Source organism: Sorghum bicolor, chromosome 4, assembly GCF_000003195.3.
Source record: "Sorghum bicolor cultivar BTx623 chromosome 4, Sorghum_bicolor_NCBIv3, whole genome shotgun sequence".
Classification (NCBI taxonomy): Eukaryota; Viridiplantae; Streptophyta; class Magnoliopsida; order Poales; family Poaceae; genus Sorghum; species Sorghum bicolor.
Window position 1 is genome coordinate 57,339,484 of NC_012873.2, and position 25,028 is coordinate 57,364,511.

At 40.3% G+C, this 25,028-nt stretch overlaps 2 protein-coding genes across 3 annotated transcripts; both read right to left on the bottom strand.

Annotated features, from left to right (window-relative positions):
• LOC8074783 (regulator of nonsense transcripts UPF2) lies at positions 1,777-14,178 on the bottom strand. Of its 2 annotated transcripts, none has more exons than XM_021458959.1 (17): positions 13,893-14,178; positions 13,260-13,375; positions 12,466-12,547; positions 11,053-11,255; positions 9,694-10,038; positions 9,188-9,292; positions 8,960-9,087; positions 8,201-8,374; positions 8,028-8,109; positions 6,657-6,935; positions 6,381-6,578; positions 5,999-6,100; positions 5,657-5,908; positions 5,345-5,563; positions 4,955-5,125; positions 4,236-4,421; positions 1,777-3,441 (listed from the first exon to the last, which is right to left on the bottom strand). In XM_021458959.1, the coding sequence occupies exons 2-17, from the start codon at positions 13,335-13,337 to the stop codon at positions 2,467-2,469; spliced, it is 3,579 nt and encodes a 1,192-aa protein (XP_021314634.1). In that variant the 5' UTR covers positions 13,338-13,375; positions 13,893-14,178; the 3' UTR covers positions 1,777-2,466. The 2 variants fall into 2 exon arrangements, with proteins under 2 accessions (XP_021314634.1, XP_002454211.1); XM_002454166.2 differs by having other exon boundaries at positions 6,657-6,938.
• Positions 19,164-20,858, bottom strand: LOC8066179 (two-component response regulator ORR11). The gene is made up of 5 exons (XM_002454167.2): positions 20,269-20,858; positions 20,098-20,144; positions 19,903-19,980; positions 19,730-19,800; positions 19,164-19,614 (listed from the first exon to the last, which is right to left on the bottom strand). The coding sequence occupies exons 1-5, from the start codon at positions 20,438-20,440 to the stop codon at positions 19,527-19,529; spliced, it is 456 nt and encodes a 151-aa protein (XP_002454212.1). The 5' UTR covers positions 20,441-20,858; the 3' UTR covers positions 19,164-19,526.

The following is a 25,028-nucleotide window of genomic DNA, read 5'->3' on the forward strand; positions in this document are numbered from 1 at the left end:
TTAGTAGGGGAAAAAACAGAAAGTTGTGAATAACAGGTAAAGGTGCCCTTTTTTTTTGCAGCGTAGGTAAAGGTGCCTTGGAGCCAAGCAGCAAGCTAGAGGGCACCAACAGGTGAAAGATACGCATGGATACCTTGCACTCGAAGAAAGGCACCAAAAACCTTTGCTTTTGCCACATCAAGGTGAGAGGGAAATGCATCGTCTTTATCCAACTCTCGAAACATAACGGAACCAGCCAACCGGGCTCTTTTGTTAATACTGTAATTACCAGAGGCAGAGGGCACTAGTGCTAAGCAGTAAGCATGGGATGCATAGGAGAGGAGGCAGAGGCAGCCAACCCACTTGCCGCCCGCTTTATTCGCCCTCACACTGACAAGAGAGAGACCCGACCCGAAAATAAAGGATATCATGGTCTGGTAATGCGGTGTAGGAGTAGGGCCTTGTTTAGTTGCAAAAAATCTTGTAGAATAAACACTGTAGCATTTTATTTGTATCTAACAAATATTATCCAATTATGTACTAACTAGATTTAAAAGATTAGTCTCACAAATTACAGATAAACTGTATAATTAGTTGTTTTTTATCTATATTTAAATACCGTAAGATTGCAAAAAAATTTAAAAATTTTGTTAAATTTTTTTAGAGTTTAAACAGGCCCTAGATTTCATTCAGACCACTCGTCCAGTAGGGTGTCAAAAAAGGCTTCTTCCACGCGCCTCCCCCGCACCACGGGATTCCTCCGGGCGGCCACACGGAGGTCGACACGACGACGGAATCCACTCGATGGCCGCGGAGAGATTCGTCCGCTATCACTACCAGCGACCAGATACTGTTGCGTCGTTCTCCTTCTCCCGGTGCATGGCTGCAGCGCGAAGGCAACTACGGATGGCCAGCCTTCCTTGGTTTCTACGAATCTTTCTGTCATGCATGAGCTCAGCTCATCAGCTGTTATTACAGGCTTTATTTACAGTTATTGCTGTTACAGACGACACGACGCCTTGCTTGCATTGCTGCTGCGCTGCACCCACAGTGCACGGAATACGGATTGATGGTGAAATCGTCCCACGCTCGTCGCAATCGCAGCTGGACGAAAGAAAAAGCCGGGTAAATCGCGGGGGAAAAAGGCGCCGATCGCGACGGGTTTGCTTCAGTTCAGTTCAGTGCCGCTGTCGACTGTCGTTCATCACATGGCCGGACGATTGATGGAGCAGGAGAGACCGGAGAGCGGAGGGCCATGGTGTACTCCTACAGTCCGTGCGGGTGCCCGGCACGAGTGCGATGCGGGCACCGGGCACGCGGCTTTCGCTCCGTTTCGTGCGCCTGCTTCGGTTTCAGATGACGTTTGACGCGACGCTGGGCGTGAGCCGTGGCGGCAATTGAGGCAGCATGGCATGGTTGCCTGCGCCGCGCTCCCATTGGAGGAGCTACACCTAGCTCGAGCAGTAGTAGCTTCGTAATATTGCCCAAACGGATCGTGCGTGCTGGTGGTGGTCATTCATTCGGCCGCGCCCCGCTTTCTCGCTCCTTCTTCGCATGCGTTAACGGCCACAAGGCAGGCGAGCGAGCAATCATTTGCAGGAGGGAAAGAAAGCGTGACGTGAGAGCTCGGAATGATGCCGGGGGGTGTGGAAGACAAACGACTCTGCTGGAATTTGCGAGTTGCGCAGCACCTCGATACACAGTGGCAGAAAAAGCATGCCCCCATCGGCATAGCACATGCTACTATGCTAGTACCATCGTTCCGTGAACATACGATTAATGTACACGCACGTAATGTAACAACTCATCAGAGACAAATGGTGCACACATATCGTGCTGTTTCGAGATGCGATGCTTGTTCGACATTGCCAGTAATAATACTCCACTAAATTAGAATGGGCGTCAAACAGTTAAATCGTGATCGAATCCGCCCCACATGGCGTCGAAACAGTATGCCCATGTAAACTATGCAAGTACCACCATGGTATCCACATGTGCGCACGCTACATTGCTACAAAACACAATCTTCCAAACGACCTACACTCCTTGCCATATTATGTTACGTTATATATATGTACATGCGCAACCGGAGTATATGTGCTCTCCAGGTACAGCCATAACTACCAGCTTTACCAAAGCACCGTAGCAACTTGAGATCATTCGGACCATCAGGGAAAAAAAAATAGCTCCTTCAAGGCATTGCTATCTCCCATCAGTGGTAGAATTGTCTTCTTTTCAGATTAGGGTGGTGGAAGCAATCATCCATCAAGCTGTGTTAACCTCCCCGAAATCCCTTCACTGTTAATCTGATGTATGTATGTTAGGCGGTTAAATAGAGAGAAGCATTGCCCTGCCAAAAAGCTCAGGACAAATAGCTCACACAGCAAACTTATCTCCTCCTGCCATATCTGTGATAGAAACCACCAGAACCCGCGGTGCGGTGCCGCTGTCGACCACCTCCCATCAGGACACACTCACGCAGCAAACTTATCTTCTCCTGCCATAACTGTGATAGAAACCACCAGAACCCGCGATGTGGTGCCGTTGTCGACCACCTCCCCGTGTTGAACCATCCCAGCTGCCCCGGCCACCTGATCTGATACTGCTGGTATTGGTAGCTCCTTGACCCCAGTTCCCCATTTGTGATGCTCCATTCAGTTCTTCCTCCTCCCTTTCATTGTATTCGAGGATCCTTCGCTTAATGCTCTGCTTCTCCTCAAGCTCAGCGGCTTCTTGCTGCTTCGTGCTTTGCACAATTGAACTATCAGCGGGAATTAGCATTTGTCTTGTCTGTTGTTTGTGTCCTTTCTTCATTAGCACCTTAACACGCACCTTGCTGCTACTCCCAGCATTGCCACCCTCTTCATCTACTGTTTCTTCTCCACTCTCAGATTCTGTGGCCCTTGAGTCCTTTGAACCCTCAAGGACATTCATCGGTACCATCATATTCAAAGGGAGCCTTGAACGGGCCTCTGATTTGCGTGACTCCAAGCTCTCCTGAAGAAGGGCTTTGAGCTCTCGATCAAAGTCTTCTTGCTCCTTAGGATCAACCTTCATGACTTTCTGTCTAACCTCAACATTCTCATCTTCATCAGAACCAACAGGAATGCCATCATCTTCATCGTCGCCTTCATTATCTGAGCCATCATTTGATTTATCCTCAGATAATATATCCTCTTCTTCCCGCCCATCAATGCTGCCACTATCTGAATAGCTCTCACTATCTGCTACTTCATGATCCTTGCCATTTTCCTCAACTCCATTTGCAGCGCTTTCACCATTCACAGATGGACCAGCATCTCGTGGCTGCCTTTTCTGAGATTCATTGTCCGAGTGTCTTTCACTTTCAACCTTTTCTACTGGGGCTGAACGTTCATTTTCTTCAAGCTCAACTAACGCAGCAACAAGTTCCTCAATTGACGAGTACCTAGACATGTTTGGTCGTAGCTCGGCGAATAAATCCTGCAAGAACACATAAAATATGTCCTCAGTCCTAAAAAAAAGTACTCAAGAGTCATCAAACAATTCAACATTCAAGTGTACACTGTACAGTACCATGATTCTCTTTGAATGAACTTCGGGTAAACATAATTGCAGCAATATGATCTACCAATAGCTGATAGGAATATTGCCTCGACCAAATGTAACATGCTGGTCTGAGAGTACATTGTGGGGTTGTTGCCAGACGTGCAGCCAGTATATTACTGGAGCACTGATTGTGTGCCTTGTGATTTGTGAACCAAAGTCAGGCTCTAAATGTCATACACTTCTATTTGTCTATCATCATTTACACTTTATTAGGCTTTCCATTAGCAAATTAAATGCTGCTGCTTAAGCACACTAGGTCAAATAGTTGTAAAGTTACAATCTTATTTGAAATAAAGGGATCTGGTCCCATTGATAAGAAAAAGTCTGCATGATCTGATCAAGAAGCAAATCACACACAAAATGTTGACAGGCATGAATCATTATGATTGTGGCCCACCACCACACCAAATCCTGGATGTCCAATGTTTAATTATGCATAGCATAGATAAGTAAATTATTGGATAAACATCAGATACAAATCGGTTCATTGCCTCATATTCAGAATGTAAAACCTACCAAGAAAGCATTCTTGATCACTCACAACATAGATTTAACTACATGCATCATACAGCTTCTAGATTGGTTTGACTTCATGATTCAGTCCATAACATAGAAATTTTATGTATGTATTCACGCATGTGTGCGAGTTGTATACAAAAAGAACTAACCTGAATGTCAAACTCTATGTCGAGTGGTAAGGGCCCTTTACTAATAATGTATCTTTGGAAGTGTAGCAAGAATTTGTCCAGCTTCCTTTTTGAAGATCCCTTACTGAAATAGTGGCCACAGGTCTGTAAAAGTGTAATGATCAACCTGATTCTGAAGCAATCTTCTGGTGGATCCAACACATCTTGCTGCACAAGTGAAGGGGAAAATGTTCAATGAGAACTAGGGATGCAAGTGGGTACCCAATGGTGTTTTTGGGCCAGCTAACTAATTACGTTCAAATGCCATTCTAGTTCATTTTTCCACTCCTCTCAAACTACGGAAATGCCATTCTAGTTCATTTGATCAAATTATTGGGTCGACCAGATGACCCAAAATAGTTTGAAATTGCATCCCTAATGAGTAACGAGAACAAATGATGGATCTACACACTGTGATCAATCGTCGCAAACATAAGCTTCCATTTATTACAAAATATGAAAGAGGCTAGCTTAACATAGTCATAAGCTTTGTGGTAATTCTTTATTGCATATTGCCACATACTCCGTCCCAAATAAATCAACTTCTGGTTATGTATCTAGTATCTAGATACATAGTCAGAGGTTGATTTATTTTGGGACGGAGAGGCCAGGGGAGTAGTGTGTGAGGAGGTATGATGTCAGAAATGAATTTGATGATAGCAATGGTCCTTAAATCACTGTTGAATGATGGAATTACTTACTTCAGGAGTTCCATGACCAAACACAATGATAAGGTACAGTGTATCAAAAACAACAGATGAATCTATATGCTTGTAGCTGTATAGCTCTCCAAGGAACCGCATGTGGGCAAGCCGCCTTTGTTGCATCCCATAGTCATTCAACTCCAATCCAACCCTTATCTCTTCTAAAACCTAAATCAAAATAAAAAAAATAAACATATAACTTGGATGTCGACTAGTTCATCACCAGAGTAACAGCTGGATAACTGAAAACTGCCAGTTAATTAATGTGTTACAATTTCATTTTATGGCGACTACAACAGAAAAAGAAAAAAGAACAGACTCCAACAAATATTAAAAAAATGTTCCTTTTTCATTCCTTAATTTATGCAGTCAGCTAAAGGAACTAACCTCATCTACCACTGCGACAGCAAAGTCATCGTGATAGCGGCTGAGACTAGCAGTGAGAAGCGCAATCAGATGAACCTGGCTGTACTTTCCTTTGTGAACCTTTAGAAAGCACTTCAGAAGGTATTGTTGACATTCTGCCCAAGGTAACTTGCGTAGTTGGCGCAAAACATGTTCAACACTTGATTTGTCAAGATCTGAGAAAAGCAACTTTCTTATGTACTACACAGGAAAAGGAGGGAGAATAGTTAATTTTTACATTTTTGTAGATAAGGCACAACAGAACATATAACAAAGAATAAATGGAAATCTTACTTGATGCAAAGGTGGCCGAACTTTTGATATCCGTGCAGATCTTTCGGGCGGTTTACAAAGGTAGTAGGCATTTTCTACAAGTGTACTGTGGCGTGGATCCAAATTCTTGACATTTTTCAATCTCATCAGTATCTCCAGCATGTTAGCCATGCGGATCGTAGTTTCAGGTGAGCGATACAAAAAACGGCCACAAGTCTCGAGAAGGTTGCAAGCCACATCAATATTATGATGACTGAAATCATCAAGGCAGGCCTGCAAAATATATAGAAAACAAATGTTTGTTACCAAAGTAGCACATGTAAAAGGTAGAAATTACTAATTCTGAGCTTAATAAACGCACACCTTCAAACAGCTAAAAACAAGAGCTGGAGGAGCCATTTTGAACTTGCACAACTCCCCGATAAACCGTATATTTTTTATTTTCGTTTCAATGTTGATCTGATCCTGAAAGGTAACAAAGCAGAGAGAAATGTTAGTCCAGTAAATACAAAACCTAGGAGGCGAAATAATTGCTGCCGCCCTCCACTTCAAGTTCAACATCCTAGGAGGATTTGCAGCAACTAGTGTTGTCATGCATTTCATGTTTATATTGATGTTATTGATGCAACTTGCATTCCAGAGCAAACAATAAATACTGCATACTGTCAAGGCTTAGAAGCAATATTTATGATAAGATAAGAAGAACTGAGCACAAACAACGTCAAGCAAAGAGTTATGAGTATACCTTCTTATTTATTAAAAAGTTGAACTCCTCTTCAAGCATAGACAGAAGCATACTTGGAACATCTTTCATACAAGTTGATAGTGTCGCAACCAAACGAGAATAGTAAGGCAACAGTTCCAGTGAAGTCCTATTAACATTGAATAAGGCACGCACAAGTTTCTTTCGATTTGCTTTAGAATTTAGGTAGCAAAACTCAACCTGGGGAAAATAAAAGTAGGTTGATTATGACAGTCACTCTAAAATAAAGAGGACAGAAATTATAAGATGAGTGAATACCGTCAATTGATCAATGAGATCACGACTGACACACCCCGGCAGCCTCTGCAGGAGGTTATCCAGACTTGCACCATCCAAGGCTCTTCCTTTCTCCTTCTCTCTTTCATTTTTCTTATCCAGATCCTTCTCCTTGGATTTTTCCTTTTCACCATCCTTTCCCTTCTCTTTATCTTTGTCTTCACTCTCTTTCACTACATCATCTACTTTAACTTCTAGTTGATGTTCAGTGGCAGAAGTTTGAACATTGTCATGTAGTTCAGTATCTTGTTCTGAAGTGGACTCCTTCATAACAAAATTCAAAAATAATTTAGTGGAAACCCAAAAATAATAATAAAAGAAAATGGCTAGTGAATGCATATTTAGATGAATAAATTCTGCCTTTTCTCACTCAGAAGCAAAGGGCGCAAACCATGTTGATGCCAGATGTAAAAATCTATTGGAACATGTTTTATTAGTTCAAAGGTGAACATTCTACCATTCATGAATACATTTTACGCTTCACATGCATGGTGCGGATAGCCGGATACAGTAACGGACTAGGGGGAGCCCTGCCCCCCTTATGATTGATTTATACTTATTTAATTATCAGTATCAAACAACTCATACATAGTATTAAAAACTTATTCGGCACCCACCGAGTTCTAATCCTTGATGTTTGGTCCCTTAGAATTCTTTGGCTCTGATCATGACCCCCACCACATAAATCTTTGTTGTGAAGTAAAATTACCATTCTGGGCAATCTAAGAGAGTATTTCACCACATCATCATACACAAGGGTGCCACCTTATGTCCCAGACTTGCCAGATTAGTAATATCCTAGGCAGACAGAGAACAAGGAAAGAATCTAACAGAGGTGGAGCCAGAAATTTCATGCCTGGTGTGGATCAATGTACTTATGAATATAGGCCTAGATTCTCTGTTCAATGCAGTTCCTCTTTTAGCTAGAAGAGCGTCTCTTTGAGATTTTGCCATATTGATAAAAGTTCAAGATACTGTGGGATCACATCAAATCAACTTAATAGCCAACCCACGTCTCTTAAAAGCTTATAAAAAGGCTAAGATAGTAAGAGACAGGAGCATTGTGCATGTCCTTAAGGCATGGGGGCAGTCTTTCCCCCAGTGGTTGAGTTTCTTTTGTGCATGCCCTTAAAAGACCACCTTGCAATCCAAAGAAACAAACCGGGGGATATTCTAAGCAAACCCAACAAAAGATATACAAGGAACCCATCAGTGTCTGAAATGTTGCAAGCAAACATAATCAGAGCGAAATCCAAGTTTATAAAGATGAAATTGCAATAGAACCCTCTTATACATATACATTAAAGACATGATGCTTGAAGAATGGACTACTTTAAAGATTCAGAGTCTTACACTAGATTGCTCGCGGCCCTTAGCATGTTGCTCATTCAATTTTGGCTCAACCTCTCCCAGTAATACAGCCGGTACAAATGCTCTGCTCAAAAATATATATATAATTTCAAAAGGATAATAAAAGAAAGCTAAAGAATGTAACAGATATTGGCAACTTATAGTGAAAAGTAAACCTGAGATCAGGTAAAGATTCATAAAAAGCTTTGGTATCTTCATCATCCCAGATAGGTTCCAATGCAGATGATTCTTTTCCAGAAGAAGGCAAGGCATCGGTTCCTGTAGTAACTCTTGTTGTATTTCCATCATCTGGCATCACTGGAGGCTGCATGTCAAGAGATTCAGCCAGCCTGCAAAAGAACACGTTAAGACAGCCAAGAATCATATAGGAAAAAAAAATATGGAATGATAACCGACATGTTAACAGAGAATTATCAACAAACGCTCACATTGTGATAAAACTAATGGGCTATTTTGTGGTTGCTCACCGTGCTGTCACATCTAATTAGGAAATTAGTATTACACTAATTCCTAATGCAGGTTGAACATGTGGATGGAACTTAGTAGGATGGTACAACCATACTACCTATACCATGTCTACTTTAATATATCCAACTGATGTTGCATCCTGACTGAATGTGACTTTTCATGTAAGTAAATTGATTATCTTTGTTTTTTATTTAAAAAGTGCATCTTATTTTTAATTTTAAAGAAGGGCTGGTCCAAGGGAGGCAAGAAAAGTTCAGGTAGTAAGTGCTAAGGTCCATGCCCATGTGTGCTCCTCTGCAATTCATCATCAGACCCACACAAACAAAACACCAGATGCCATTATGCTCAATCCAAAATAGGCAGAACTACATGATGTTTAATATATATATAATAAAAAGAACTAGAGAATGGCAGCTTTCTGCTGAAATGGACCAATAAATACTCACGAGGATACACCACGTAGTAACTGATCAAAAGACTTCCTGAGTTTCTCATATGAGGCTGTGTTCTCATCACTTAGTTCACCTTTGGCACTTAAAACTTTTGCATTCTCTGCCTCCATTAGACGAAGAGACTAGGTACAAAGAAGAGTTTAGTTTATGCACGGTCACGGATATAAGAAACTCAAATTACAACAAACAAGAGTGTCCAAACTAACAGAGAAAAGGACTTACCGCATGTTCTGATTGTAGTAGTTCAGCTACAGCATCATAGTAAGAGTTCAGGGCTTTCTTAAAGAACTTCTTCTGCTCAGCAGTAACATTTAGGTCCTTAAAGAACTGCACAGATTCAACATTTTTGGCAAATTAATTGATGTAGATAGATGCCACACGTAGTGAATAAATTAACAGGAATTCCACCAAATGACCAACACATATCAATCTGTTGGCAACACTTGACAGCATGCTATATTTGGTCTGTGCTCACTGCTCAGCACAGTACTCAGTAGCAGAATGGTTATCAGAGTCATGATTTTTATGCATGCAGGTTTTCTCACGTGCTTCAGCCCTAGCCTGATGGGCATCAGGAGTCAATGACACTTCCTGAAGTGAAGAACTGAAAATCTACTTTATCAGTTCACTTTCTAGTTTCTACTTCATTGGTTAACTTGTGATTAGTTTTTTTTTCTAAGGCCTTCTATAACTTAAACAAATAACGTTGATACATAAGCTTATCTTACCTCATCATAAGCTTCTTGACCATGAGATTGTAGCCCTAAAAAAAACTTCCCTTGACGAGCAAAGGTAGATAGAAGAGACAAGTTTGTTTGAGTTCCTTCACGGTCCTTCAAATGTTCAGCTGATGTAAGATCTTTTATAATATTTACAAATATACTAGCATCTTCGACAATTCCAACAAAATACAGCTCAATCAAAAGTTTCAATGTGCTTCTCTTCTTCATGGCTCTCGAATTTTTATCTGCATCCAAATCATCTCCAGATTTTCCAGGAAAGAAGACCTTAAGTAGACCTTGTATAAGACAAGGAGAGAAGTCCTTGTATCTTTGATGAAGGAGGGAGCAAACCTACATTAGAGTAAATCCACATAGAATAAATTCATGAGTAAACGCCTTCATCATTAATAACAAAATCAGTAAATCTCAAAGTAAAGTGGTGATGGTTAAGCTGCAGCGACTATGGGCCTGTTTGTTTCAGCTTTTTGCAGGCTTCTGCCAGCCAGAAGCTGAAACAAACAGTCTAGCTGTTGAGCTTTGGAAAAGGTGGAAAGCTGGCTTCTGAAAAAATGAACTAATAAAAGCTGAAAAACACGTTCTGATGAGCTTTTCTTGCTTTTGGTGTGCTGAGAAGCTAAAAAGTTATTACAAAAGCCAATAGCAAACAGGTAACAATCAGAACCAAAAGCCCAAAAGCTGTGGCTCAAACAAATATAGGAATAGAGGACAAACTTTCTATTAAAAACACTGCCCAATCCCACCAGTGGCTAACCCACAAACAAGTGAATCGAACATTCCAGGAAGCCAACAGCAGCTGGCTACCATAGTTATGCTACACAGCATATGTCAAAATGGTTGTATACAGTAACACAGAAATAATTCCAAAGGTAATCACGAATATGGCATGAGGAGCAAGATGACAGCAAGGCAGCAAGCACTGTATGGGCAGACCAGCAGATTCCCCACTAGTCATCAGGCTTCTCCCATTGAAAAAGAAGCTCTTGTGAACCCAATTTGGCAAACTGATACTTTATTGCACCAGCCAACTGGTCACAGCCAACCAAGTTGAACTCCTAGGGATAACCTTGCTAATATTAACCGACTGAGGTGATGCATGCCCCTAAATATAGCTCCGGTAATATTGATAACCTTCTTAATACTAACCAACTGAGGTGATTCACACATTGTTTCCATAACAACCACTGGGGATAATGAGCATACTTCATTACGTAGCTCAGATATTTCACACAGAGAAAGGATCTTGCACATGTAAAGTGAAGGGACCAACAGCAATAAACATCATAAGCATGTCTATCAGAAATTGGCACTTTTGCATAAAGTGTAACCACTACTATTGCAAATTACCTGAACAGCAGCTTGTATATCAGCTGAGCGAAGTTTGGCCTCACAAATATAAGAAACTGCTTCGCTGACAAATTTGCTCAAATTCACACTTTTTAACTCATCCATTAGCCCATCCTTCTGTTCATCATTTATTGTCTTCAACTTCTTTATAACTGTTGTATTTCGCTTGATACTGGAGTCTAGGGTTCTCAGGTAGTTTGCATCTGGAATTAGTGAATTGTCACAAAAGTCAAAAAACAGAATTAGGTGCTGCTAGTCAAGATAAGAAATTGTATATTCTAACGAAATATGAATCATATCCACCAATGAAAAAGAACCTGAAATTGCAAAATGGAAGATTACATAAGCAAAATAAGAAAATAATAAAGTATCAAACCATTAAGTAGCTCATCATCACCCATTGTCAAGATTCTAAGAACATATATAAGCAACAGGAACTCTTGTATGTTGTACCTCATCCACAACAAATTGTCAGAGTGGGTTTGTCAATATTCTAAGAACATATATAAGCAACAGGGAACTCTTGTATGTTGTACCTCATCCACAACAAATTGTAAGAGTGGGTTTTTAGCGGTCAAGCAAATAGAATTTTAGAAGTGGCATGTGAAAGAAAAGGAGCATCTAAAATCTTCCTTGAGATTCTGGGACGAGAAGCCACAAAATTTGGTTTTCTTTGATTGCAGCCATATTTCTCATCTAATTTCTGGCTGCTACAAACTTTATATACATTTCCAGTCGTACAACACACAGATTTGTTCACATCCACTCAAAGACAAGTTTTTTAGTTGAAAATTGTTTCTTATGATTGTACCAAAAAATTCTTCCAACACAATTTGAAGCAATTATCCTCAACCATTTTTTACATTGCATAAAATTGTTCCTTATCATTGTACCAAAAAAAATATCCTCAAGCAAATTTTAAAATAATTATCCTGTAGCAAAGTTTTGACATACAAGTCAAAGTAGAGAACCCATACTGTCTGCAATATCTAAAACGAGGATTTCATGCAATTCTAGAATATTGTTCCAGTGTAGAAACAAATCCTCCACCTAACAAGAATAAAACAAGAATGTTTCCAGCACTTGATTTGAATGATTGCTTGTGCAGCAACGCATTACTTTAACCACAAATATTAGCTCCATCTAGGTATGTAATAAGTTAAGCTTTTTTAAAAACTTTGACAATCAATATACAAAATTTTACTCCTACCTATTCAAGAGAAAAAATTATAGACTTACTTCATCATGGAAACTAACTTTATTTTTATCCATAACTGTTTCCATTTAAAGTAATATATTTTTATGGATTCTTGTCATCAAAGTTTTAAAATTTGACTTAGGACAAACCAAGATTCACTTATATTTGTGATTAGAAGAGCTATATGAAATAAAAATAGTGAAAGAAATAACTACCAGGCCTTTCAGGGTTTAGGTTGCTCCGGCGGAGGGAAGTCTTTTGATCAATTATCTTTTTATATTCTTCAAGGCGGGCCTCCTGCATATATAGAGTAAAAGAATGTCAGGATTAGTGAGCAGGATCCTGATGTTTATGACACTTGAATTCAATACCCAGACAACTAATGGAAACAGGTATTTATAGGTAACACAGGCTTTAAATTACAGAGGTAAATCCACTAGAGCCGCATTCAAGGGTCCAGTTTTAAAAAATTGCCTTAAGATAGGATAGTAGAAACTGACGGACAAAGAAATTTTCATTTGTGGAGTGCTTTCACACAGGCACACACTCTGACCAGAATAGTTAGTTTGTTGATGGAGATAGGTCCAGGATTTGTCTTTGCCCAAGTGGACATATAACTGCTACTGGTGACATTTGGTTGGTTAGCTCCATGACTAGAATTCAGAGTATGCAATGGTTACCAGTGTCAATATAGTGCTCTGTCCCACACCGCTCTCATCATTCAAGCACTCAAGCCTTTATTATGGCAGGCCTATCAAATGCCCAACCGATTCTAGGCATGGCAAATAAAACCCCAAACCTCTTCCTAACTAAGTTTTAGCCCTATCAGTTCCAGGATCTGCCAATGAAATAAGATTAGATAGGACTAATTTACCAATATCATTAAGTGGACAAAATTACAAGGCAGAACGATAGGATAACCATCAACAGTAAAATTGTGAGTCATCGACAACAATAAACATCATTTATCCATGAAATATTTAATAAAGGAGTAGAGGTCTCAATTTACCTCATCATCCTGTTTGCTTTGGCGCACATCATCATCTTGCTTGGTATCAGTTCGGTTCTCACTCTGAACATTGTCCATTTTGTTCTTCGGAGCGAAAACCCAGAACTATATCCAACCTGATATGCACAACCAAAATAACCTTAGTATCTGTTAATGGAAAATAGTAAGGCGCGATCACTACAAATAAGGTACCCAATAATTTTTGCGAAAGGAAAAAATATCGCATTTAATAGGCGGCATAATACATGTATATGCTTGTGATTAGACCAGATCCGAATACAAATACCCAAATAGCATAAGTTAGGGTTTGGGTGATCGGTTTCGCACGGCAGGAAGGGCAGATAAGGGGGTGGGCATGGGTTGGTGCTCCACGCCGGCCAAGGGCCCGACGAAGAAGACCTGGGCACTGCGTGGGGCGGCGTCGGTGGTCACCCAATCGTCGTGACAAGGGAGAGGGAGAGAGAGAGAGAGAGAGAGAGAGAGAGAGAGAGAGAGAGCACTCGTGAACTCGAGAAGAGAACGCAGGGGTGAACAGGGAGCACACTTGAACTCGAGAAGAGAACTCGGGGGTGAACAAGTTTGTTTGGGCGTTTGGCAAGGTCCTGTAGAAATTTGGATTGGCAAGGATCGTACCGTTTAGGATCCGCGACCGCGTCTGCTCGAACTAATCGTACCGCCTCCTCCGGCGAGTCGCGGGTTCGGACGGCCGAGGGTGCGAGGAAGGGGAGCGCGGCGGCGACGCTGGGAGGGTGACGGCCGCTGGCGCTAGGAGAGGGAGCTCGGCGGCGGCGCTGGGAGGGGGACGGCTGCCGGCGAGGAGGGGGGGAAGGGGGTGGCGAGCACGGTGAAGCGAGGGGCGGCGACGAGGCGGGCAGCGGGGGTAGGGGAGGTTGAAGAATCGAGGGAGATTTCTCCCACAAGCCACAGCTCCCGGAGATCCGACTCCGCTTCAGGGGATATATAACTTTTTACCATTATTAAGTTTAGCACCTCTTCAAATACCAACTTTAGAATGGTAAATACATTTTTACCACCAGAATCACGAATTCGATACAAATATACCATATTTGCCTTGGTGGCAGTCCATATCAGCTAGCCAGCATGGAGGATGAAGGGAAAAAGACCTCCTTGCCCCTGGCGCCTTGCTCACACAATCAGCATTGCAGTATGTTTTTTTTTATTTTCAGCAAACATAATATCATATAAATGATCACATATAATGAATAAAAAATTAACACATATAAATAATCACATATAATATTCACCACTACAGTGCTGATTGTGCAATCATTTAACTGATAATATTCACATATAATATTCAGCAAACACAAGATCCAATATATGTGTGATCATTTATTTGATCTTGTGTTTGCTGAAAATATGAAAAAAAAACACTGCAGTGCTGCGTCCTAAGCTCACAGAAAGGGAGAGCAAAACGCCAGGGGCAGGGATGTCTTTTCCCCTTCACTTTCTATGCTGGCCAGCTGATGTGGACTGTCACCAAGGCAAATATGGTATATGTGTATCGAATTCGTAGTTCTGGTGGTAAAAATGTATTTATCATTCTAAAGTTGGTATTTGGAGAGGTGTCAAACTTAATAATGGTAAAAAGTTATATATCCCCGCTTCAGCCTTGGCGACAGGGCCAGCATGGATTTTTCTATATATGTTTTCTATGTAAAATTTACTAACTTGATTTTTAAAAAATTTATGTAATTTCTGATCAATTTTTTGTTTTAAAGGGACCTGAACATTGAAACGTTGTCATGTGAGAAACTGGAAGGAACTGCATAAAATCGTGGCGAGTGGAGGGATCATGTTGATTTTTTTCGCTAACCTAAGACCTTGTTTCGTTCACCCAAAAAACTAAAAACTTTTCAAAATTCTCCGTCACATCAAATCTTACGGCATATGTATAGAGCATTACATATAGATAAAAACTTTTTAGATCTAAATAAAGCCTAAGCAAAAGCTGACATAAATCAACGAAGAGCCCACTAAATATGAAGATAAAAAGTGATGTCAAGCACGGAGCCCATGTATATATTTACATGCCAGATACGGAATGTCAAGTTAAAGATGCTTAGAGCACCTCCAAAAGTTTGGCTAAAATTAGTAGCCAAAATTTATTATTTAGCTATTTTGTAAAATAGAAAACTTCTCAAAAAAAAGTCTACAATAGGCTTGCTATTTTACAAAATCAGATAGCTAGTGTCAGTGGTTGGCTGTATATGGCCATCGAAAATTAAGGGATAACCAACTTTTTATTTTATTGAAATCTATTTTTTGATATGCAAATTTTAAAATAGCTATTACAATAAAAATAGCCAAGTTGTTCTTAAATGAATTATTCTTTTCTTTGGCAAAAAAATAGATGGTTAAAGAAAAGATATAAGATACTTTTGGAGATGCTCGGAACTGCTGGTACAAGATCCCAACAAAATCTCATATAGGTTTCCAGTTTTCCCGCCCCTTGTCTAGCATCAGTATATATCGAATTAGGGTGTTTAGTTCTCCATAGAATTTAAAATAAAATGTCAACTACTTTGGAGTGATACAAAATGTCAAAATTTTTAGGGTCATGTTCCGTTCCATCCAAAATGCAGAATTTATTGTTGTCATGAAGTCTCTTGAGGCTCATTTTGGGTTTTTTTTGGCCAAAATCTAAAATGGAGAATAACTATCTTTTTGCCAAAAATTTGCATCGTGTTTAGTTCCATTTTGTAAGAACAACTCCAACAGTTTTGCAAATAGGTTTGGCATTTTTGTTTTTTGCCAAAACTCTCAAAATCTCCTATCCAACAGTTTGGCAATTGAGTTTGACATTTATAGCTAAGTTGGCAAATTCTTCTCCTTTCTTGGTATTTATGCACACCTAGAATAGGCTTGGCATTCTGCATGCGCGTGCTTTTATAGCAAACTGACAACTTGATGTTTCTTCGTTGATCTTTAGAACTAGTAGAATTTTGTTTTTGCAAAGCCAAAATTACCAAACACTTGGAGATGTCCTTTTTGTTCCCTCCCCATATCGTTTTGGGAGTTGGCAAATAACAACATTTGTCAAACACAATTTGCAAAAATGTTGGAGTTGCTCTAAAATAATAGACTAAAACCCAATTTTTTTGGAAAAAATAGAAACTAAACACATCCTTAGAGCAACTCCAACAGTTTGCTAAAAGTACTTAGCATCCTAGGATTTTGACCAAAACCACAAAAAACAGCCTCCAACAAGTTGACAAAACTATTTGGCAATTTTGTGAGCTTGGCAAAATTCCCCCTTCACTTGGCAAATATGCCAAGTCCTCCATCACTCGGCATCACGTGTATCCAATTTGTCAACTAGTTTTGCTAACTTGCTGGAGGCTCAATTTTGTGATTTTGGCAAAAATCTTAGGATACCAAGTTCTTTTGCCAAGCACAAATAGCAAACTGTTGGAGAAGGCCTATTTTTTTACTTGGCATTTGGTTTTAAGACTTGGCAAAACTATAGATTTATCAATTGAGTTTTAGCAAACTATTGGAGTTGCTCTAACATCTCCAAGAGACTTTGTATATTCTTCCTAAATGTTAGGAATAGCAATTTTAATGAAAAACTACCCTCCAACAGCTTCTCTAAATGGTCATCCAAATATAGTCATTGTCTATTCTAGATTTTTCGCTAGCCAAATATAGAAGACGAGAATGACTCTCTAAAGTACGCATGAAATTTAGCAAAACTGTTGTAAAGTAAAAAAATATAAAAAACAATTTTTATACAAATAGCTATCTAAATGATGATTTAGAGAGTGAGATTTAGATGTTCTTAGTACAGAGTTTCCGTTTCTCGTACCGGCGGACCCGCCTTTTCTCCGTGTACATGCTCCGTTTTTTCTAGCCCCATACGGCATATAGGTTTGTTTTCGAAATTTTTCAAGATTCTTTATCATATCAAATTTTTATACACATATATAAAATATTAAATATAGATAAAAATAAAAACTAATTACACAGTTTATTTACAATTTACGAGACAAATCTTTTGAGTCTAACTAGTTACTCTGTAATTAAATAATAATTATCACATATAAACAAAAATATTACTGTAGCTAAAATCAAAAATTTTTATGAACTGAACAAGTCCATAGTATAAGCGCTGCCCATATTTGCCAGCACAATAATTATTGGTGCGTGCCCCCACTGCGGCACTGCCCCTGCACTCGCGTGACGTATGCGTGTACAGAGACATGAATAAGCATCAAGAGGACAAGATTTCATACCGTACGTATAATGCATTGTCTACTTCCTAAAAATTTACAATGTTTTTTAATATTTTTCATCATATCACATCTTATAGCACATGTATATAGCATTAAATATAGATTAAAAACTAATTACATATACAGTTTGTAATTTACGAGAACAAATTTTTCGAGCCTAGTTTATCCATAATTAAATAATATTTATTAAATACAAACGAAAATACTATAATATTTATTTTGCAAAAAAAATACAACTAAACAATACCTTGGATTTAAGCCGCAGCTGCTATTGAGACAGTGTTAGACCCTGTTTGGTTGCACCAGTTAAAGTTTACTGTCCGTCACATCGAATGTTTAGATACATGTATGAAGTACTAAATATAGACTATTTATAAAACTAAAAACACAACTAGAGAGTAATTTGTGAGACGAATATTTTGAGCCTAATTAGTTTATAATTGGACACTAATTATCAAATAAAATGAAAATACTATAATACATATTAAACTTTAACAACCTCAACCAAACACCCCTATTGAGAGGCAAAAACAGCCACAAGTTGTGTTGTGGTCCTACCGAACACATATAAATTCTCAAGATGAGTTAAACCATTTCAAATTCAACTAGATTTATAAAAAAATATGATAACATTTATATCTTCAAATAATTTATCATAAAAATATGTTTTTATAATTTCTCTAGTATAGTATATACTTAATGTGCATTATAAATATTAGTACTCTTGTATATATTTGATTAAACTAAATGTGCTCCACCCTTTTAAACTTCGCTCTCAACTACGCTAGTTAAACAGGTACGACTCTATAAACTTTGTTATGAAAAAAAGGTGGTGTTGAAGGTTAATTCTAGGTATTTTACGGAGCACATAAACGGATACTTCAGTAATTCTAGATTTTTATATGAAGCTAGTGCCTGTTTGGTTTCTTGTGATTTTTTTATCACCTATCACATCGAGTGTTTGGACACATGTATAAAATACTAAATATAGATTATTTAGAGCATCTCCAAGAGATTAGCCAAAAAAACTAGCCAAATTTACTGATTTAGCTACTCTCTAAAATAGATTTGACAAAAAGATATTAGAGTACTCCAAAAAACTCTATACCTTTAGAAAGTGATTAGACTAGTCTCTTGGAGATGCTTTTATGAAACTAAAAACATAGCTAGATAATAATTCGAGAGACGAATCTTTTGAGTCTAATTAGTCCATGATTGGGGGAAATAGCCACCGTAGCACTTTCGTTTGTATGTGACAAATATTGTTCAATTATAGACTAACTAGGCTTAAAAGATTCGTCTCGTAAATTACAGGCAAACTGTGTAATTAGTTTTTGTTTTCGTATATATTTAATACTCCATGCATGTGTCCAAAGATTCGATGTGACAGAGAATCTTGAAAAAAATTTGGGTTTTAGTGAGCAACTAAATAAGGCCTTACATATTAAATTTTAACACCCCTATACAAACACCTCCTTATTCTTTTACGGTGGTATATAGTTGATTTTGTTGGAGTGAAGCAATCTTAAACAAAGTCTGAATTCAAGTGGAATTTTTTGAGACCACGTTTCCTGCGATCGTAAGCGAAGGGAGTTAGAGGCCGAGAGCGCTAGTCAATCACTGAATCACATCGCATAGTTAAGGCAAGTGCACCGTCAAATTGTCACCATCTTTCATCAACCAATTCCGATCCCTAGACCAGGCCAAACCAAACCAAAACAACTGCAGAAGCCCATACACAACCGAAGAAGAAACAGACGCTTGCTCTGAACTGCAAAATCCAACAAGGTTCAAAAAAAAAAAACAAAGTTTAAACACGCACGGAGACCAGCCTTTGTAGACTTGGCTCCACCACAAGAAAACGTAACCACACGGCTATATCGAAGCACTTGGATTACAGACACCGACACCGACTGCCCGTACGTCGTTCGTTTCCCGCGCCTGCCAACCCGAGCCCTACAAAAATCCGAAGCCGCGCGCGCGCCGCGCTCGCTCCACGGAGATCGGGTGCTCATCGGAGGACGCGGCTGAAGACGCGCGACACGTCCGACGCGCGGACGGGCTTCACCAGGAAATCCTCTGCCCCTTCCTCCAGGCATCTGATTAGATCAGCCACGGGGGGCAACACACAGGGGTTAGATGCTTAGATGTGTGTAGTGTAGGTACGGGTGCTGCTATCTTTTGCTATGATGACGAGGATTTGCTTATTATTACCTGCTGATTCTGGTGGAGACGTTCTCTGAGGACATGATCACCACCGGGATCTGCTTCAGCTTGGATGACTCCTGCATGCATTGCACGGATTTTTCATTAGTTTCAGTGATGCTAAAAGGCTCACTCAGATTTTACATTGCAGAATGGACTATATAGTCGTCAGATTATATTACCTTGACCTTCTTGAGGAGCTCGTATCCCGTCATCTCTGGCATCCAGTAATCAGTGATTATCATACTCACGTTCGGCTCCTATATGAATTATTACAACCCGAAGACAAGTGTGAGAAAGGCGTAAATCTCCGTGTAAAAGAACGCCAACAAAATCAACGACAGAGAATTAGTAAAAAAAAGAAGAAACACAGTTACCGTGCCCAACAGTTCCAGGGCCCTCTTCCCACTTTCCACCGCCGTCACTGCACGAACACGAGACCAAACACAACTTGAATGAAAAAAACTAAAAATCAAGCAGTGGATGAGTACTGAAAAACCACAAGAGCCTGCAATGCAACAGTGTCACACCACGCAAACAACACGCACCACGAAACCGGGAGCTCCGTAGGATGGCAGCGATGATGGCGCGGTCGACGGAGCTGTCGTCCACCGCGAGGACGTGCGGCGTCGCCCCCACGCCCGCCGCCCCACCGGCCGCCGCCGCCGCCGCCGCCGCCGCACTCGCGACCGCTGCTGCTCCACCGACGACGCTGGCCATCTCAAAGCTATCACACTGCGAACAGCGGCGCGTGAGAAGAGCGATCGATGATCAGCTAGCGCAAGATCCCCCCGTCGACGCCGCCGCCGCCGCCGCCGTCTTGCCCAGCCACGGGCCGGCACCGCGCGCTTTATATATAATACACGCGGAGGGGCGGCGGGCTTCTTGCCTGTTACGGAAGGTGGGACGGAAGCGATCGGTCAGGAGATCCCAGTGCGGCTGTGCGGCGAGTGAAAATCCGCGAGATCTCCGATACGGGGCCGGTGAGGTCGTCGATCTTGATACGGGGCGATGCACACGTGCCTCGCGTTCGTGCGAGCGGGCTAGTAACGCCGAGGATCTTTTTCTTGCTGCGATTGCGAACGCAGGGGACGCAGGTATTAACTCCTCCCCGCCTGGCGCCGCGCAGGACAGGAGGATCTCGTCTCCTTCTCCTGTTCCGTATCCAAGGATCTCCTCGCTTAAATGAGCACCTGCGACTGCGATGTGCTTGGATATCGGATATCTCTGCAGCAGACTCCGTGATCCATATTTGTCTGCCATCTCATCAATGAGATTACCCCGTTTGGTTAAACTTGAGCTCGTATCATATTGAATGTTTAGATACATGTATAAAGTACTAGATATAAACTAATAGAAATAACTAATTATATAGATTACGATTAATTTGCGAGATGAATTTTGTAAACCTAATTAGTCCACAATTTGAGAATATAGTGCTACAAAACATGTGCTGCTGACGGATTAATTAGGTTTAATTAATTTATCTCGCGAAGTACTGATGGAATTAATATATAAATACCTCATACGACACCCTATATAACATATGTTATGACACCCGTTAAACTTTAGTCCCCGCATCCAAACGCTCTCTCGATCGGCTGGCGAGATTATTGCTAGCTTCGCATTACGATTCTACAGCTCCGTGACCCATATTTGCAATGCATGTGCTACCATAATAACTCGTTTTATTTCATGCAGCACGCAGTGGTGATTTTGGCAGTGGATATATATTTGTCGTCCTCGTAGAGCTCATGAAGATCACAGGCCCGTGACCAGGAAAGCAAAAAGGCCAAGCCAGCTCGTCGATTTGACGAAACCGGCGTATACAGCAGCTGTTCGCTGCCACTGACGTTTGCTATGGGCACAGATTTTCTCCAGAGATTGTTAAAAGAGCGACCGTGCTGTGTGCAGGCCAAGGACGAAGGCGGGTTCGTGCAGAATCCGCCGAGCAAGTACAGGCGTAATGGAACACATCCGGGCGCGAGCTCAGGAGTCAAATTCCTGTGCACAAACAACGTGCTTGCCTTGGGGAAAAAAAGGGTCACGGTCCTCTCTCTACGCCCCCATGCAATAAGGTTCATGGGCTGGCCTAGGTACGGCCAGGTTTGCTCTTGTCTAATCAGCACAAAATAGTATCGCGTACACTGAATTATATCAAAGAAATTTAGGGCCCGTTCGGTTAAGTTGAAATCTGGCCGGGAATAATTCCAGCTGACAAAACCTATTCAAATTAGAATAAGAATTCCACCTAGAATATTTCCAGAGAACCAATCCCCTTCAAACGAACGGGCCCTTAATCAGTTTTAGTAAAGCGATGGTTTAGTTCAGGATCCGTCTTTGATGTGGAGCCTATATATTGAGCTGACAGTACTAATTGGCACCAAGTAACTCTATGTTATATTGAATCATACCCAACGATTTTTAGACGTGTGCATATGTATAGGTTTGTATAAAATGTGAATGTGAGAGTTCGGTTTTTGGCGTGGGTCCATGTGTTACATGCAAACTTCCAATAGTCTCCAAAAACTCACTCCCAATCTTGATTTTTTTGGGCAAGACTGAAAACTCCAACAACTCGTCATCTCACCTCTCAATCTTTCCACACTTAGAAAACTGATTCAACCATGCAGAAATATATGTGTGTGTATCGATCGGATAATTTGGAGGTTAAAAGACGTGGAAAAAAATAATGAGTAGGACATGATTTCTAATGCAAATGTACAAGAGGAAAAAAAAATAAAAGTAATTAATGTGATATAGAAATAGCACGAGATTCTTGATGCAAAGTTACCTTCTATATTTTAAAAGCGATATTTTTATAAACTATTGGAGTAATTGATATTCTTCCAATTTTGTATAGGAGTATATAAGAGCATCTCCAATAGCTAGAAGGGACACGTTGGGATACACTTTTGTAGTATCCTGCCCTACGTACAGGTGCATCACAAAGACAAATGTTGGGAATGGGAGATCAATGTCCTTCTGGCATGACAAATGGCTCAATGGGAGGTCCTCTCCAACACATTTGCTACTCTCCATAGCCACTACTCTGGCAGCTCGGTATTTGTTAGGGCGTCTCCAATGATTGTCAAATAGCTAATCTAGAAGGAATTCTATTGGATATCAACGACAATTTGTAAATAGCTAACTAGATGAGACACATAAATAAGAAAAAATAAACACTATAGTGTAAAGTTATGTGAGAGAGGTATTTCTAGGAAATCGTGCTAGATTAGCTATTTACAAATTGCTTTGATCTCTCTCCTTGATAACAAATAGAAGTGCTACTTTTTTATTATTTCTATATCTCATCGAGCTAGCATTTGCAAATTATCATTAAAGACGTCCTCATAACCAATATAATTCATCCTAGACTAGGGCCTTGTTTAGTTCCGAATTTTTTTTTGGATTTTGGTATTGTAGCATTTTCATTTTTATTTGACAAACATTGTCTAATCATTGTCTAACTAGGCTCCGATCAACTACCATCACTGGATTGGATGCCCTGAAGACCTTGTTCAGTTCAACTCACAGCAAACGATGACAAACCGGTCAAGTATATTTGAAAATAGTGACCACGCACTAGACAGTGCCTCGGTGTACAAGGCATGTACGTGTTCTGGGGGATTGGTGCCAGGATACAAGTTCCCCTCCGAAGGTGAAATTCTTTGGTTGGTTGCTTCTGCAAACCGTCTTCCGTGCTACGCGAACCTGCAGCCCAAGGGGATAGTTGATAATGACACTTCTGCAATGTGTCTAAGTTGTTCAGAAACTGAGTATCACTTTCCGTTAGTGCGCATTTTCTAAAACTTTCTGTGCAAGAATCAGGCTAGATGCTGAAGATATCCTTAAAATGGCACAACTCTAGGAGATCAGTAGGCCACCTCACATCCAACGCTCGGTCTTCCCTATTCTGATCCTACACCCGTGCAGTGGAAACATCACCATGACATTATCTTTTTGAGGAGACCTGCTGTGTCAGAGCCACCGCCTCCTGTCATGCAAAGAAGCTTTCCGGCTGTGGAGCCACCATTTCCCAAGTCATCCGCAACATATCACTAAGGCCTTGTTTGGATGTTGTTGGATTCGTTTCAATCCATGTGTGTTGGTGTGGATTGGGGTAGAATTTAGTTCAAATTTCACTCCAATCCACCTCAATATATATGGATTGATGTGAATCCGACTACATCCAAATAAAGCCTAATGGTTGGTGTGTTTTGTTTCCAATGGATTAGGCCACTCCATCGCCCCTTCCTCTGTAATCTTTTATACTTCCTGTTTTTGGGCAAAGGCCTTCTACCCTGAAACTTCACTCCGTGTGCTTACACCGACCATCATCGGCTTGCCCAAAATCAATGGAAAAACATTCATGTGGGGTCCCTCTACAAATGTGATATAAAACTCCCTTCAATCATAAATAAATGATTCCAAACAAAACCTTGTTATCATCTCATCTTGAACCATGAATAATGGCTTTTAAATAGTGGTGCCATAATTGGCGTTGGTCTTAGGGTTCTGGGATTCGGTCCCAAATAATCGAGTTGTGTCAAAATTCACCTATCTCGAACCCGAAATGTGATTGTATCACTGTAATTTTCAGTCTAATTTAAATTTTTGGTATAAGCCCCTGTTTAGATTGCTGATGAAAAAATTTTGTGTGTCACATCGGATGTGTCGGAAGGATGTCGGAAGGGGTTTTTAGAGACTAATAAAAAAACAAATTACATAGCTCGTCTTGAAACTGCAAGATAAATCTATTAAGCATAATTAATATGTCATTAGCACATGTGGGTTACTGTAGCACTTAAGGCTAATCATGGACTAACTAGGTTTAAAAGATTCGTCTCGTGATTCTCAACCAAACTGTGTAATTAGTTTATTTTTTTATTTACATTTAGTGTTCCATGCATGTGTCCAAAGATTCGATAGGATGGATGAAAATTTTTTTGGTGGGGAACTAAACAAGGCCTAATCTAGAGGTCAAACAAACCTTCAAGTTTTTACTTCGATAAAAAAAATGCAAACTCTTACCAAACTATAATATATGCCTCTTGATTTTGGCCAAAATTTGCTAAAATATAAGCTAAACATGGCTGGTTTGATTGGTCAAATAAGTGAACTCCAATCTGAAATTTTCAAGATCCATCCATTTTGGTCGTATTTGAATTTTTTTCACCACTTGAATCCAAAAACCTTAGCTGGTGTTGCACTCAGCTGAATTGAGCAACGGCAATTATCTCAGACGGCATGGGGACTATGGGAGCGTGGTTAGCACTTAGCAATCTCATACTCACTATAAAAAAAG

What these genes read in the sequence shown, in the direction of transcription:
- LOC8074783 (XM_002454166.2), bottom strand. Translation starts at nt 13,337, where the DNA reads ATGGACAATGTTCAGAGTGAGAACCGAACTGATACCAAGCAAGATGAT. An exon ending in CCTAAACCCTGAAAGGCCTG is followed by an intron (nt 11,256 to 12,465) that starts GTAGTTATTTCT and finishes CACTAATTCCAG; the next exon opens with ATGCAAACTACCTGAGAACC. An exon ending in TACTACAATCAGAACATGCG is followed by an intron (nt 9,088 to 9,187) that starts GTAAGTCCTTTT and finishes CTTTGTACCTAG; the next exon opens with TCTCTTCGTCTAATGGAGGC.
- LOC8066179 (XM_002454167.2), bottom strand. Translation starts at nt 20,440, where the DNA reads ATGGCCAGCGTCGTCGGTGGAGCAGCAGCGGTCGCGAGTGCGGCGGCG. An exon ending in CCCTGGAACTGTTGGGCACG is followed by an intron (nt 19,981 to 20,097) that starts GTAACTGTGTTT and finishes TAATTCATATAG; the next exon opens with GAGCCGAACGTGAGTATGAT. An exon ending in GTCTCCACCAGAATCAGCAG is followed by an intron (nt 19,615 to 19,729) that starts GTAATAATAAGC and finishes TGATCTAATCAG; the next exon opens with ATGCCTGGAGGAAGGGGCAG.